The 17,081-nt window shown below is 33.3% G+C and overlaps 1 protein-coding gene across 1 annotated transcript in view; it reads right to left on the bottom strand.

Annotated features, from left to right (window-relative positions):
* The window catches only part of LOC119832817 (MAGUK p55 subfamily member 5-A), a 107,342-nt gene that overhangs the window by 40,239 nt on the left and 50,022 nt on the right, over positions 1-17,081 (bottom strand). The window contains 3 exon segments of the mRNA XM_038356589.1: positions 7,914-8,042; positions 11,131-11,771; positions 12,941-13,056. Of these exon segments, the coding sequence (XP_038212517.1) occupies positions 7,914-8,042; positions 11,131-11,771; positions 12,941-13,056 (886 nt within the window).

The following is a 17,081-nucleotide window of genomic DNA, read 5'->3' as shown; positions in this document are numbered from 1 at the left end:
AACAAAGGAGCAGGTGGGCCACCTGATGTTAAGTGCTCACCAGGGAATAGACAAGAGGTTAGAACGGTCTGGTGAGCTCTACTCATATTTGAGGACCTTCATATGTCAACCAGCATGTTGACAAAAACAACAGAATCGTAGATGGAAAACTATTCATTGCTTGCAATATATATACACCGTGTTAAAGTAAGCGAGTGATCGCGCAATGTAGTGCGTTCATTGCGAGAGACGCGAGTAAATATTAGGAGGAAAGAGGCGACACGGGTTCTAATACAAATCAGGAAGCATATCCTTTCTAAGCTTTCTTATCTGATCTGTGGTCACTTACACCCATAAATACTAGCAACACTGTTAATAAAAACACTTTGCTTTCGAGACATTTGTTAAATTAGATTCGAAAATTGTGGTTATCTTATTATTTTTGAAAACCGATTATCCGTCACAAGAATTGGTTTTTAGTCGTCACAATCTATACTAATATTATAAAGCTGAAGAGTTTGTTTTTTTTATGTTTGGTTGAACGCGCGAATCTAAGGAACTACTGGTCCGATTTGATTAAAATCGCAGTGCTAGATAGCCCATTTATAGAAGAAGGCTATACATGTACCACAGGCGAAGCCGGGGCGGTCCGCCAACACTTTATAAATTTATAAATCGTTTCAGTTTCACATGACGACTCGAAAGATGAACACAATTTTAATTTATTGAAATAAACACTATTAAGGTTAATGAGATTATTAATTACGTATATGATTTGATATTCATATATTCATAATTTATTAGATGATAAGTAAATATTTATGTAAATTATATAGTTTCAAGTTTAAGAACGTAATTGTCGATTAAATAACTATCCGAGTACAATTATAAATTTAATCATAAAATTTCACTAACTATTTGCATTAATATCACTCATTAAACAATATTTTACAATCCTATACTCTATATACATAAACCCTAAATAAATATCAGTTAATTAACATTACTAGCCCCCATAATTTGAATATTAATGCAGAATAACCACGTAACAGACAGGAAAGTGTCCAAGCACGTGCCGGCTAACCAGATTACACACGCTCAGTGGTGAAAGTTAACAAGAAGGTCACAGGTTACAATCCCGAGTTTATTATTTACTTGGTAAGAGGACTTTTACTTATTGTACTTATCTAATTCTTCTCAAAGTAAATATGATTATATTTTTTATAATTTTATGCATTTCCCATCTCACAAGTAATTTAAGATTCATACCTAAGTATAAAAAGATTTTTTAAAGCTATGTTGAAATGATGTCATTATAATATTCAACTATTCGTCATTAAACTATAGGATACAAACACTCGTACTGTTTTGGAATCTTCCGTATAGATGCTTCGATAAAATATATACAGTAGGTATATACCAACAACTCCACACATACAAATAGTAATGTCTAAGTACAAAGTACGCAAGTACTTCGGTAGGTTTACGAGTCACGTTTTTATTGAATACAACAATGAATCAACCGTGGAGACTGACCTCAAAACACACAAATAAAAAACTTATTTTCATAAACAAATACACGTAACGTGTGAGTAAAACACACCCACACATAAGTGTGGAGTGTTGTATTTATCAGTTTTCCGAAAAATATATCAGTCATGTAATACAAATAATTGTTAATCAAACTAAATTCAAGATGGATTTTACGTGTATGCAATACTAAAAATTGTTCTTAATTTAAAACTCGCTAAAATAACATTAGGTACCACTTATATCAATCCACTCATAACTCGTAACGATATAAAAATAAACTTGTAATCACTTTAAAGACACTGGCAGCCATAAATTATTCACATGACCAAAAAATAAAACTGTCACGAACTGTCAGAAATTCGGTGGGAAAATTTGACACTTTTTTACGCGCGAGCGTCAGGCTATGGCGACAGATCGCGGCACACTGCCGTGCGGCGCCTATGTTGTAGGGACCGGACCAACAGCCTACTTTTCAAACAAGCTTTTCAATGAAAAATGTTTACAATATGGGTACAACATAAACTCTTTCCATCGTTTATAAAAAGTTACACAAATACTTTGTACATAACAGTTATAAAAATTGAAAAGTTGTACACTCAATGGACTGACTGAACACTCTTTTAAATGAGAAATGGTGTTATTGTTAAATAGAAGTGAAATAATATGAATAATATGAAGTGAAATAATATGAATCTATCGGCTGTTTTTTATTCAATATTAATTCTGTAAAATGAAATACGAAAAATGTATACATATGACGAATTCAATTTATTTAAGATTAAGACCATAAAATAATAAACAATATATTTACTGTGCAAGTTCTGTTGACTTACTTTTAGAAAAGTTTTTAATCTGGTTAGTGGTTAGTGGAGAGAGCTTATAACTACAAAACAAAGTTCTGTATAATATTAGTACAAACAATTTTGGCTAAAGCGTCCGAACGAGTTTATTTAGAGATCTAGATTTCATTAGTGATTAGATTAATGTCATAACAATGTCTGATATTTTTAATCTGTATTTGTTTATAAACGAACGCGAAGCCATTTTTAGTGAACTTTGTGAAAATTGTGATGTCCGATAGTTAAAAATACATTTATTAAAGAATTATAGATTCTTCTACCCAATTTTTTACTTTTTCTTCGGATTATAAATAAATCTACAAAATTTATTCTCAATGTTCAAGTCCTACCATTTTGTAACGATTAATTTAATTTTTATCCTACAAGGATATACAAAATACATTCTCACTGTATATTAGGTATATTCGAATGGCGATATAAAAGTGGAACTCAATTGATACGTTGGTACTCACTGTTTCGAACTAAATAAATCGACTAATTAGACACAATCGTTTTAGAACTGTTCTTTACGAGAAGTTATACTATCGTTACATAGTATAAAACGTTACTTTCCGCCGTTTGTGTGTCTGTATGCTTCGATCTTAAACGTCATTTCCGCATTTCATTTTTTCAAAACCAAACTCAAACATTTATTTATTCAATTAGACTTCTTATAGAAGCACTTTTGAATCGTCATATTACACAGTTATAACATTTACCACCGGTTCGGAAGGCAGTTTCTACAGGGAAGAGCCGGCAAGAAACTCTGTAGTTGCTCTTTCAAAATAATATCAATTTAACTATTCGGCTACTGATTTCAGATTTATTGTATGTGGTATATGGTAACTGTTTCAGGTACTAGCTACAAAATGTAAATAAATAATTTAGGAAATGCACTTGGTTCAAACGTTACAGATTACGTTAATTTGCGAATAATGTTCTGAACCCTAATATCGGTCATTAGTACAACAATTACCAGTGATTTACATAATATTACGTTACATTACTGTATCTGTGACGTAACGTACATCTCTCCCTTTCTAAATAACGAAGAGGAATAGAGAGGGGATACAGGCGAGTGGAAAATACACAGATAGAGTTTGTGTGTGTTATGCGACCGATTTTTTGTTAATGTGTGATGATGCAAAATGTAGTTAGACAACGACATGGTAGAAATTGATGAAAGACCAATCTAAATTGCTATATGTACATGTATTTTATTTGTTATTAACTGAGATATATTTCAATATACATATTCATATGAAAATTGATCAACAACGAATGTGGCATGTCTATTGGATGAATAGAGTCGAAATTCCTTTGAAATTAAATTAAATTCTTTATTGCTTATAAAAAAGAAAGAAAAACTAAACATAACATTAAGTAAGCAAAAGGCATCAAACAAACACTCCTTTTTGTTTATTGCGTGTCTGTATGTTCACGCATCATGCAAACAACTACGATTAATTGACTGCGTTGTTTCCAACAACGGGGAGAGGTTTAAGTTAAAATGCGTACGCGAAAAAACTCGGGTAGTTCCTGAATCGACTTCCTTTACCAGAAAGTTCTAGATTAACGTGTTCCTAATACATCGGAACTGTCCTAAACTTGCATTATAAATTCGTTTAATAAAAACAAAAAGTTGTTAAACAAACAACCGACCTAAAACTGTAATAACAACGATTTATCACAAGAAACGCGAACTGGGAACACTGCGAGGAGTAAATATTATTGTTTTTAATGAACAAAGTACAGTGTTTTATTTATTTTTGCTTGTCTAAACCAAAACCTACCACACTATGTTATTTATGACTTACGTATCATTTCCTTTGTTAACAATTATTTAAAAATACTTGTTTTTGTCAACAAAAACCAATAAATCGTTCCAATCATTTTCAATAACATTCCAAATGTATATGCATAGAAGCGAGCAATAGATTGAAAATAGCTGATAAAACGATAGAACTAGACAAATAAATGCAAATAAAATATACATATTATTCAAATGACAACAAATTTTTAAGAAAGTCGCATCACACGCTGGAGCTTACAAAGCCCTAGACGATTTAATAGATAAACGCATAGAAGACTAGTTTCTCCATTGCAAAAATTACAAATATATGTACATAATTTAGTCTCGCCTGGCATACCGATAAAAATGTCTAAGCGCACTTATTTTTTATTCCACGACTGTAATATTTGGTCAGTTTTGTAGGTCAAAGTACTTGATATTAAAGGTTGGACGTGGTTTAAAAGATTTGACGGATTTAGAACATGTTTCGCTAGACCGGGCGGTATACTTATTAAACGCTAAATGTTTAAACTTAAATGTATAGTTTATTTAATGGATGCTATGCTGCTATATGTTGATAATAATGTGTTTGTTTGTATAATAATATCACTTTTTCACCGTAAAGCGTGGTACACGACTGAATATCTATTTTGCAAACTATAAGCAGAAAAATTAATATACATAGCATTTTCAACTTTCATGTTTAATACATTATCAAATACTATGTAAGATAATATCCGAGACTATCTCCTAAACATAATACTTATTTGAGATCCTAATTTTGTATCTACATATAGAGGAAATGAACTCGTTTCATTTTCCCGGCCTGTGAAATGAATTGAAGTCACAAGCTATAACAAACATATGTACATTATTTTAATTCAAATAACTAAGTTAATCATAAAAATGCATGTAGTGATGACAACCGCCACAATTTCTGCATTTATTTTTAAGCGCACTCAGAACAGCACTTTACATTTTTAAATAATAATATTTTTCATAGCAAACGTTTGTCATAATTTATTAATTAAATATGCTCTATTTTGTACTTTGGTTCGAAATGTGATACTTTTCAATAAATTGATTAACAACTCAATAAACTAAAATTTGTCGCAAATTCAATATTTCAAACAAGCACACCTCAGCATAAATTTAATTAAAATTAAAAATCGTGGTTCACGAGACTTCATTTAATACTAATTAAGAGTGTATCCGGGAATGAAGCAAATTCATGTATTTTTTCGAAGAGGTTATAAAACTCGCGGCGAGTCGAAATTATATTTGATTTTTAATTCCTGCGGCAAGCTCTCAATGTGCAGTGCAGGAAAACTTGTATGGGAAAGCTTTCGACGGGTTTATTTAAATTTCAGGAACAACTTGAACAATTCGCGGACGTGGAATGGATATAAATCGAGATGGGCACAGGATTTGTTATCCGACCTCGGAGATTTATTGAAGGCGGAAACTTTTAACGGCATACACAGCATAAAACAGAGGCTCGCTTATAAAATAGTTCTTGATTAATCAGTGTTGTCTCTTTCATTTGCCTTTTATTTGATATAAACAGTTGGAACAAGGGAGACTTATCACCATTACTTTGATTAAAAAGTTTATGCGTCTAGCTATAAAAAAGTGAATCGAACCTATTTCTGAAGCATTTTATTCACCTCTGACATTATTATAAACGAAAAATCTGAATCATAGCCATTCAGAAAAAAATATCGCTTTCAGTGGCTGCCAGCAGTTTTTGCGTTTCTACGTTACAAACATTCAAAAACATAAATATGTTCACTTATTAATTTGAGATAAGAGTGCATTTGCTACTCCTCAGTAGCCGTACATTTCGGAATGATATCCAATTGAGCACGGCATTCGGTTTGGGAGTCCTTTGAGCTGGACCAATATCATCTTTCTCCATCACAAAGGAAGGTTTCAGGTGTCCATCTAGTACAGGATACTATTTCAGCTATCCACTAATCACTCTACAAGATTGTTGACCTTGATTTTGAGTGGACATCAACACAACAATGTATTTTAGTGATCATAGATATAGGATCAAACTACAACGTCAGAATCATGATATCTGATAAACAAAATTGTAATACAAAGGTAATTATATGCGGTGATTCCAACAGATTCAGCGTGACCTCTCAGTGTCATTTAATCTGATAAATAATTGTATAATTTCACCATTTAAAAGTGTTTAAAGAAACCCATACTGCATAAAAAGTTTTTTTGTTTTTTTTAAACGTAATACGTGCCTATAATAAAAACGTTAATATCTGAAAATGTATCGCCCCACCAATAAAATGATTCTATTTATAATAATAGACTTATCTAGCTACGCCGCGCGGTTTCACCCGCGTAAGTCCGTATCCCGAAGGAATATCGGGATAAAAAGTTGCCTATATGTTATTCCAGTTGTCCAGCTGTCTACGTACCAAATATCATTGCAATTGGTTCAGTAGTTTTTGTGTGAAAGAGCAACAAACGCACACACATCCTTACAAACTTTCGCATTTATAATATTAGTAGGAGTAGGATTTCTACAAAGTTCACCGACATTCCTGGAGAGGGAGTTAGAGAGGAGAGGGAGTTAATACTTCAGTATGTGAAAAGAACCAAATGACCACAATTTCCTATCAAACACAAAAAGAATCACGCCACGGATTTATCGAGCGCCATAACAAAAAGTACAGTCGAATTGCGAACCTCCTTCGTTTAACGTTGGTTAAAAATAGAAAGCGAGGGGTAATGTTAAAAATTTAAAACTATGCATTTACTCTCGTCGAATAAAATGGAAAGATTTCCATTTTCACATTCAACAAACATTTTACTCAAAGAAACATGAAACAAACCATTAAAAATTTAATGTTAACACATTTTTCGACAGTCATTATCCAACGTGGCATTAAGGAATAGGTTTTTAAAATCCTAAATAAATAAGGCTTTTGCACAAGTCCCTTTTAAAACTCGCACCCAGTAGATACAATTGTTTCTGAGTTACATTTTCACTTGAATGAAAAAGGTTTTTATTTTAATTTAACTTTTCGTACCCACTCTACCTTTGATTATGAGAATATATTTACTTTTTTGTTATGATCTGCAAAAAATACCAAAAACAGCGTTTTCATAGCTTCATAGTCAAAATACGGAGTCTTTTTATCTACATACTTATGTTATAACTAGAACCTGACTAAACACAAATATCTGTATAGATCTGAAGAGGAAGTAGCTACCAAAACAGTATAATATGCTGGTAATTAATTTAAGATTCCTCAAAGCTTATATACTACAAAGCCATTATATTTATCTTACGATCAAATATTGCAGGAAATATCAACACTGTACTTTATCTTATCTTGTTATATGTCCACATATAAACAATGTCTCTAGACACACTTGAAAGCTATCCACACATATAGTACGCAGGGGAAAGTTCAGATGTGAGGTAATTTAGGAAATTTGTGAATACCACTTCATATTTTTGTTTCCGTATGAGTATCGTGTAGGTATATTGGGAAAATATACAAGTTTCTTATTAATAGCGTTCACGTTTATATACTCGCTAGATAGGGTCAATCAGGGTAATGCGAAAAGGGTGGATTGGAATATTCTAATTTATTTTCTGTTACTGCAAAACGTTTAAAAATCTTTAAACGAAAAAATATTGTTATTAGGAAACGGATTTTTTTTAACATAGATAAACAGTTTATTGAGAATTGTGTCCAATTACCCTGATTGACTATACAGCTTACACTACCGCTCACCTGGTACTTCTTAATCGATTCCACGTGGTCCTTGGTGACATCATGCGCGGGGGGACGCGGGGGCGCGTCCCGCGGCGCCTCCCTCGGCGGCACCGCGGGCGCAATGCCTTTCGTCGTGCCGTTTAGTTGCTGGAGGGAATAGTGCGTTTTAATTTCATATTTATTGCCGTGTTGATAAAGATATTTCATTACAGATTTATAAGATTAATTACGAATTTTCTGGTGATTTACATATCTGTACTAATATTCTAAATGGAAAATGGCTATGCCGTATCACACAGCTAAATAACTTAACCGTTAGGATGAAACTTGGTACCAAGGCAGCCTGAGAAACGACAAAGTTTTATTGCGGAAATCCGTCGAAACGGGACCTAAGTGGGTTTTCCCTTTTTTCTTTTTTTGTTGGTTTGGGTAGAGACGTGGAAGGTTAATACTATGTATAACAATCATGATATTAATCATAGACTTAAGAACATATTTTCTACTAAGTCAAAACAGTTGCATGGATCTGGATGAAATTTGACATAGTGATTGATTACTTATTAATACAAGATTAGCACACAGGATCTTTTACATTGGTAAATGCCTGAGAGGATAGTCAGCGTCCCTGGGTTCCATTCCCAATGGAGATTAGAAATGTCTCTTTCTGCTATAACACAGAAGTCTCATCACCAGTTTCAGATATAACAAAGGAGTAGAGAACACACCAGATACCCTACAGGGGGACACGAGACTATCTTAGTACTTTATTAAAAAGTATATCCAATATATTACACTAATATGCGAAACGGGAAAATCAATAATTATCTTAATACTTGATTCAGTTAAAAGTCTGCAATATTATAAAACTAAACCCACAATACATACTTAAACGTAGTTTAAAAATATACACTAATTATTTCTCTTCCTTAATAATATAATCATGCATTAAGACACTAAAGGGGATTACATGAGATACAATGTCGCGCGCACACATCTATGCAATCATGAATCAACAAATCAACGGTCTCGGCTGGCCCTGTTGGTACACAGGGCCGCACGCACACATACGTGCATATCATTGCTTACAAATAAGAACGCGACTTACCAAAAATCTATTTGTGATTGTATTGAAAAGCAAATCACTATTATGTCAGTTTGTTTGAAGAATGATTGAACAAAATTCAGAATTTTCAGCGGTAAATAAACATGGTTTTTAATGCTATAAAGAAATGTGGAGAGGTATCTTAAATGTTTGCGATTTTTCGACCGTATTTAATTTGTAAATAAGTGTGAATTATCATTTTAATGCAGTATTGAAATAGTATATACCTCTTAAATATTTCTGGTTTCTCTTTCTATAATGCATCATATACATTAAAGCATTATAAAACAATATGTTAGCTCATGCAGTCCCCTTAACCCAATCAATGAAATCCCTGCAAGAGAAAACGAGCACAAAAATATTCTAATCATGCCATACATTCAGACCCAACAAGAGTCACTTCATTTAAAACATCCCAATATTACAATATATCTGTTGTCTTTATAAGACGATTATACCATATTCTATAATTAACAAAACGCAATTTCAAGTATTTGAATAAAATTTCATAAATTCTTGTATCCATTAATTAATGACTCCACATTAAAAATAGCATAAGATTGTCTTAAAGACAATGCTTAAGTTATAAATGTATTTGTATTTATATCGCGCAGCGCCATCTTGTGCAGTACTTAGGAACACTTTCGAAATTATGTCCAACGGTGAACGAATTTTTGAAATCGGTCCAGTAATTTCTGAGAAAAAATATCCTGGGTTGAACCTGCACTCCTTTTCTATATTAAGATTTCAAACCAAACTTAAGATCTCATATAACACATTACAAAATCCAAATTTAAACTATCGTATTAGAGAAAATCGAATGGATCCACAAAGGAAATCGCATTTAGAAGTTTCAGTTGATGCCCTGTAAACCAAAAGCGTATGTATATACATATATAGGATAGAAAGAGCGTTCGTGCATAGTGTATCGTAATGATGATGGTATATGATGAGTCGATAGTAATAATTATTGAGTTTTAATAGCCTAAAAAGTTTTCTGTTAATATGTGAAAGATATGGAGAATAGAAAAAATCAATTAGAGTCGAACCTGCGTCTTTCGATAGCTACCAGATTCGAATGCTTCAACTATTAAATTATACAGGGTGCTTTTCATAAAAATGCACAAAGTCATACAGGAGGTTTAGAATCGGATTAATGGAATAAAAACATTTCTTTTTTGTGCACGCGTGTAACAATTGGTGTTATTAAATCATGCACGTTAATAATAAAACCTAATAATAAACAACTCGAATGAAATATTTGTAGAATTACATATAAGTGGCTGCTCTTAGAAAAAACACCCTGTATAGAATGATTTATAAATAACTAAGTGAATGACCTCGTCAGTGCAATCAATTGTTAATTAATTCTTTCAGGAAAGTCCAGATAAAACACTGTCCATGTTACGGTTATAAAGATATTCACCTTGGCCTTGTATGCATTATTATAATAGATTTAAAACCGTTTAGTATAAAATTACAGAAAACCTACCGACAGTAGTATTTCAGTTATATCGCTTGAAAATTTTTAAAATTTGAAATTGTCTTTTATGACAGATGAAATTGTGTTTTTAATTGAACAGTGTTTATCAAATTATATTTTTGAAAGTTTAGATTATAAGGTATTTAATAATTTAGAAAACTATTTATTAATTATACTATTAAACCCTCAAAATATACAGTGATTTAATCTCATCTGTTATTAATGTAATTACTTCCCCATACATTAAGTTAGTTTTCTAATACATTATGCGCATGCATTTACGTAACTATTTGTGAAATTTCACCTCTTTATCAGAAAGTTAATGAATTCAAAATCAAAAAGCGTATCTTTGTATTACATTCTTACATGTATCCTAGATGAATATTTGTTATTAATTTACATACCACACCAAATGATATAATTCTTTCGACATAATTAACTGACGAAAAATAACATATAAAAAAGATAGTAATCCAATAATACGCTTTAAATTCTAGCCCAAACATAACCGCCCTATAATTCTAACGCCATTTTATTGCAAATGATACGAATAAGTCCCAAAACTAGATTCTCTTTCCCCAGAACAAACCTCAGTCCGCCTAGCTAACCCAATGATCCACCACCCATGACAATGAAGTGCAGTGCGTTACCTGAAACACCATGCTCTTTCTATCCACAGTACTGGGGTATTTGGGCGTCGTTTTCACTATCTGAACAAAGTTATCCGGGACATCGACCGCCACCTCGCGCCCCAATAGCACCGGCGTGGTGTCGTACCCCGGGGGCAGTTTGTACGACGAGTACAGAGCCTCCCGTATCAGGACGGTGTCCGTTCGCGTCGAGTAAGTCACCCCCTCCCTGCAATCTAGCATAGAATCGTCTCCATTCGATATCAAAAGCTGAATCTTGTCGCTCAAATTGTGCGTCACGTTCGAAGCGACTGAATGACTATCGGAGAGCATATCGCACTTGGTCGTCTCCGAGGAGCCCTTGCTTTTCTTGCTGCCGAAGCTGATCGAGTCCGAACTCTGTGGCAGAGAGAGCAACTCCATGGTGCTGTTGTTCTTGAAGCTTCCAGAGCCGTCCGAGCTCGGGCCGGAGATGTTCATGCCCTGGAGGACGCTCTGTTTGCTCGCGTAGGAAGTGCCGGAACCGCCTGAGGAGAGGAGGGGCTCCTCGTCGCGGGTGCGGGCGCGTACCTGCGGGGGGCGCGGCGGCGGGTAGCGGGGGGGCGTTTTGTTTCGCGCGATGAAACTGTCCGGCACGTCCACCGCCATCTCGCGGTGAGGTCCTGGAAGGTGATGCGGTTGGTTAGTTTATATTGAAATGAGCTACGAACAAACGAGTACCATAAAAATTGAAAGTATTTTAGCTATATTTGTAACCATAAAAATACGCTAATTATTTTTGGTGTACGTAAAACCAAAAATAAATTAACATAGTAGAAATATTATTATATTAAACCCTAATAAAACTACACGTTTCATTCGTATAATAAATAGAATGTGTTGCTTACACATGCTATAGTGAATTGCAAAGATAAATCCTTATTTTCGTTAACTATTTTTATAGATTTTGCTTTCCTTTCAACGTAACCATTAAATAAAGTCTATTACAGTTTCTATTCGCTTTCATAAAACTAACAAATCAAAACAGGATTTTAAAAACATAGAATTAAATAACAAAATGAATAACGGTTAAGTCTAGAAATGATCGTACAAAATCCAAGGTTCGCGAAATAAAATGACCTAAATAATTAAGAAATCCAAACAATACTGTTCCTATTTTTTGTTCAACCCGAAGGCCACCTGAGCCACGTCCACGACGTCTATTTATCAAATTATTTCACGGCACTTTACGTCAGCAAATAATCAAGCGGAGAACGCCCCATTACGCTGTTTCATTGATTTATACGTTTGCTTTTGAAAACTTTACTGAAGATCTTCTTGGATTTGATTGGACGGTTTTGTATTGTATCATCAATGTTTTAGGATATATTGGATTACGGACTTACTATATGCTAGTTTTATAAATATAACCTGCACGTTACATAAAAAAAGATATAATCATAATTATTGGAAAACTTGGATAGAGTTGTGATAAACGAATAGTATGTAATACATATACGTAGTTATAATTAATCTTCATAAAACTCAATAGACATAACCCATCTTCTTTCGCATCAGGTAAAAAATATAGACCGACGCACACAATTACCTAAACAGAGTTATTATTCTAACTAATTGAAATAAAAATGAATAATAAATGCAAGATTATGTTACTTTCACGTGAACATTAACATAAGACAATATATTATGTACAAAATTACCCTCCTCAGTTCATAAGATAAACCCGATTCCACAATAACAGAACGGTATATAAATAGTACCAAGTTATCGCCGCTAGATGGCGCTATTCTAAAAAATTAAATGATACTACTATAATGAACTGTATACGTACCGGTATCTGAAGAGAGTGACAGCATGGTAAGCATGTCTGGCCCGTCATCCGGCGGCGGTCGTTTCTCCTCGTCCGCGCCGACCACCACGATACTGGAGCCCGACCGGCGACGCGGTCTGAAATTGTTTAGGCGCAAGTTAGTGTGGGTACAAATGTCATAGATTATGAGTAATGGAGGGCAGATTATACATACGTAGAAGTGTTATCAAATTATATTATTTCTATGCAAAATATCCGGATATTCTTTTTAGTAATGTATTGTATGCACATTTTTTAGTTTTTTTTTTTTTTATATTAACTTAAACTTAAAGCTGCCGAGTAGGTATTATTATTATTATTCAATGATTTTAAACATTTTTGTTCAGTTCGGTGTGTGTGGTTGTACACATTTTACGAAAATTTCAAGTAAATCCACGAAATATTATTAAAAGAACAAACTACTGAACTCCCTTGAGACCTTCTAACTTGAGAAGTGAATTAAAAATGTACCACCTCAAGCCAAGTTCAAGTCTGGCAGTTTCTTATCAACTTACACTATGAAATAGTATTATAGGGTTTATAGGGATTCATGACATGTTGGTCACAAACAAACCCACGCACAGAAGCTGGTATCACCAATACACCAAGGCCCGAGATAGGCTAGGGCTAGTAACAGATGCGGCAGTGCGTGTCGTCACGCAGTGTGCACACCGCTTTATATAACGGCTTTGAATTTTAAATTCCTCCTGTTTTATTGTTGTGTATGATACATAGGATTTATTTATTATATGATTACGTAGTGTTACAATATTCATCATAAAACTTATATTTATATAAAACTTATCTACAGTATGGTTTTAAATTATTTCCGTAAAATATAGGTACATTAAACGATGAAATAAATTTCGGATACCAATAATAACATCGGATATCGCTAAAAAGTAAAAATTTGTAAGATCATCTTAGTACGTGACATATATTTTAGCCTATTACTATTGTTGAAAATATTTAACAAACGACATTATAAAATTTAAAATGAATGTAAATATCATATTATTTTTTCCGTTTACAACACAAACCCTGAATTAATATTGAATCTCATTCGTACAAGAATATTTTATCTAAAGTTAAAATACGGAGCATTGTTATGATTCCTTTGATATAACCATTGTCGCAGTTATATCAAAGGTTTCAAAGGTTACTACTGTCATAGTAATAATCCGAAACATAGGCACCTTAAACTCTTATATCAGACTAGCTGCGCAACGCGGTTTCACCCGCGTCAGTCTGTATCCCGTAGGAATATCGGGATAAAAAGTTGCCTATATGTTATTCCAGTTGTCCAGCTATCTACGTAATAAATTTCATTGCAATCGGTTCTGTAGTTTTTGCGTGAGAGTAACAAACATTCATATGTGCACATAAATCCATCCTCACAATTTCGCATTTATAATATTATAAGTAGGACATTATAATAATTCCCAAAAAAACAGTCTCATTTCGCAGCGTATTTTTCAACGCTACACAGTACACATAGTATGCAGAGTATTGTCAAACGAGGCAAATGATTGCGGACTAAGAACGGCTGGGCTCATGTTTATTGCCACCCGGTGCCAGCCCGAGCGGCGATGGAATGAACACAACGCCGAATTGCAGTCGTAAGCGATACGCGATTTGGGTTGGCGTATTTATTCCGTATTATTGAGGATTATATTATGATTCGAAATTTAAATAAGTGACGTTTATTGGGTAAGTATTCTTTATTATATAGTAGTATTATTTATTGTTATATTTTTGGTCTTAGAGAGGAAAAGATTGCTCTAATGTTGACCACGATTGTCAAATGTTTTCTAAGAAAAAATTAAAGGAAACGAACATTGTATTCCTTTAGAAACACGTATTGCTTTTTGATAGCTTTCAGATCCCAAAAAGAAGGTTAAACTCAAAATGTAATTTGAGAACGAATATTTAAAGTCATAAAAGTATTATATTTTAAAGAATCTATACAAACTATTGATTTTCTAATCAGAATCAGTCGATGCGATAGTTCAAACCGCCGAGATCTCCCAGGGGGTGCTGTTTGGTAAGATTATAATGTGCTATGAGAGTAAACTTTAAGTTCAACTACACGAAACTTTACAACCCTTCAAATCAACTTTCACTTCAAAGGATTTTGAATGCATATTTATTACGAGATGTGTTGAAACAAATAAGTTATATATATATATCTATGTACATGAAACCGAAAGAGTAGAAGAAATTCGATTACTGTGCCGGGATCACGGGTGGCCGAGAGGCTAGGCGTTGCTACGGTTAGGCAAGAAACGCAGGTTCGAATCCTGCCTCGTGATCGAATTTTTTCTGTTCTTTCAAAATTTCTCATTTATAAAGAATTTCAATGCCATAAAACTAAAAATTAAATTTAGTTTATATTATTTCAATTACGATAAAAGACTAACCGGGCGGAGCCGAAGCGTGCAGCTATTTATGTATACATAATTTAAGAAGAGGAATATTAAAAATCAAAATGTAAAGGTCAAATAATCGCTATCGCTTATAACTTACGTCGCTCATTTTCATACGAAGTATTCCAATTTCGGCGTCGCATGTACGTAAAATAAAATCTTGGCTAGCGTGACCATGTTTTAGTTACTGTTTTGGTTCGCTTTTACAAAATAAAAAGCGGAAATAAATGCAAATGCGAACAATGCAATTCTACTACTCATGACAGATATTATATTGCCTCCGATAAGATGAAATAGTAAGAATGGATTCTTTTGGAACAACAGCTGATCGAATTTAATATTTGTAATACTACTATTACTACTACTACATATACAATAAATATTTGTAATGGAATTGTATTTATAGTACTTATTTATATCCTTAATACAGAAGATCTACTCATCATGAGTATTCAATAAGGATGTTTAAATAATAATTTCTAACACAAGAATCGGCACAAATGATGACGTCATTATAATAGTACTTGATTAATAGCCCAAGTCCCTGAGGATACCACTTCAGATTCTAAAATGGTACCAAAAGACAACAATTAGCCGTCAAACACAAAAATCATCACGTTAATTAGTTAAAAACACAAGATCGAGTAGCAAAATCAGAAAAAATCGAATTTTGAGAAACCAGCTTCGTTTTTAGATACGTCAAAAATTGCATTTATTTACATTGCCTTCACTTTTATGAAATCATATTTATTTTTTGTATCCTGGTACACACTAATTTCGGTCAAATGATGACGTCACAATGTTAAGAATAATAAACCACAAAGCACTGATAAGAAGTGATCTACTGTTAGAATATTGCAAGCTATGACGTCATACAAGACGTCAATAGCAGTGTATTTGAATTTAGTATTACTACTTAATAATAATTGAATACAATTATTTTTCACAAGTTCTTTTGCCTCAGATTGAAATGAGGAATCTCATTCTGACAATTAAATAAGCATTTTCTACAAAAAAGGTCACCATCCTCCCTAAGTTATGGTTATTCCTCTAAAATGGGAACAAATAACAACAATTTCCTATCGAATACAAAAATAGTAACGTCATTCGGCTGCAAACCCAGAGTTATCTACTAAAAACCAAAAAAAATCGACCTCTTTAGTCTTTGGGAACGTCGCGAAATGTAAGAGCGATTTTTTCGGGCAAAATTGGAAATTAAAACTCAACGCCGAAATAATTTCCAATGTTTCGTGTTACACATTAAATGACAATACAACTATTCAAATAGCCTTTTTATTGTGTATATGTTAGTTTTTCGTATTTATCCGTTAAATTTCAAGATATAACGTAACCAAGAGAAGTAGCCACCCTAGCAGCTTAAAATAATTTGCGGATCAGGGGCTTTCCGACCCAGAATCCTAGCCATTTGAATGAACTACACTTGGAGACATCTTTAGTGTTACATTTGGACACGTTTAGCGTTTATCCCACCACCGCTTATAATGAGAATAATCGAGAAATATCTCTGCTTATACATAAACATTTATTTTTATAATTTATAATTTATTATACACAGATTCAGATAAAGAACTTTGTTATAGCGAATAGACTATTTAAATGACCTTGTAGAAGGGCATAGCCGAGAATAATAATTGAATGGCTAAAATCGGAGGAGCAAATTTTTATGGCAACAGCTA

The sequence above is a fragment of the Zerene cesonia genome, chromosome 16 (assembly GCF_012273895.1).
Source record: "Zerene cesonia ecotype Mississippi chromosome 16, Zerene_cesonia_1.1, whole genome shotgun sequence".
Taxonomy (NCBI): Eukaryota; Metazoa; Arthropoda; class Insecta; order Lepidoptera; family Pieridae; genus Zerene; species Zerene cesonia.
The sequence above is the reverse complement of the archived record's forward strand: the minus strand, read 5'-3'. Positions and strand labels throughout refer to the sequence as shown.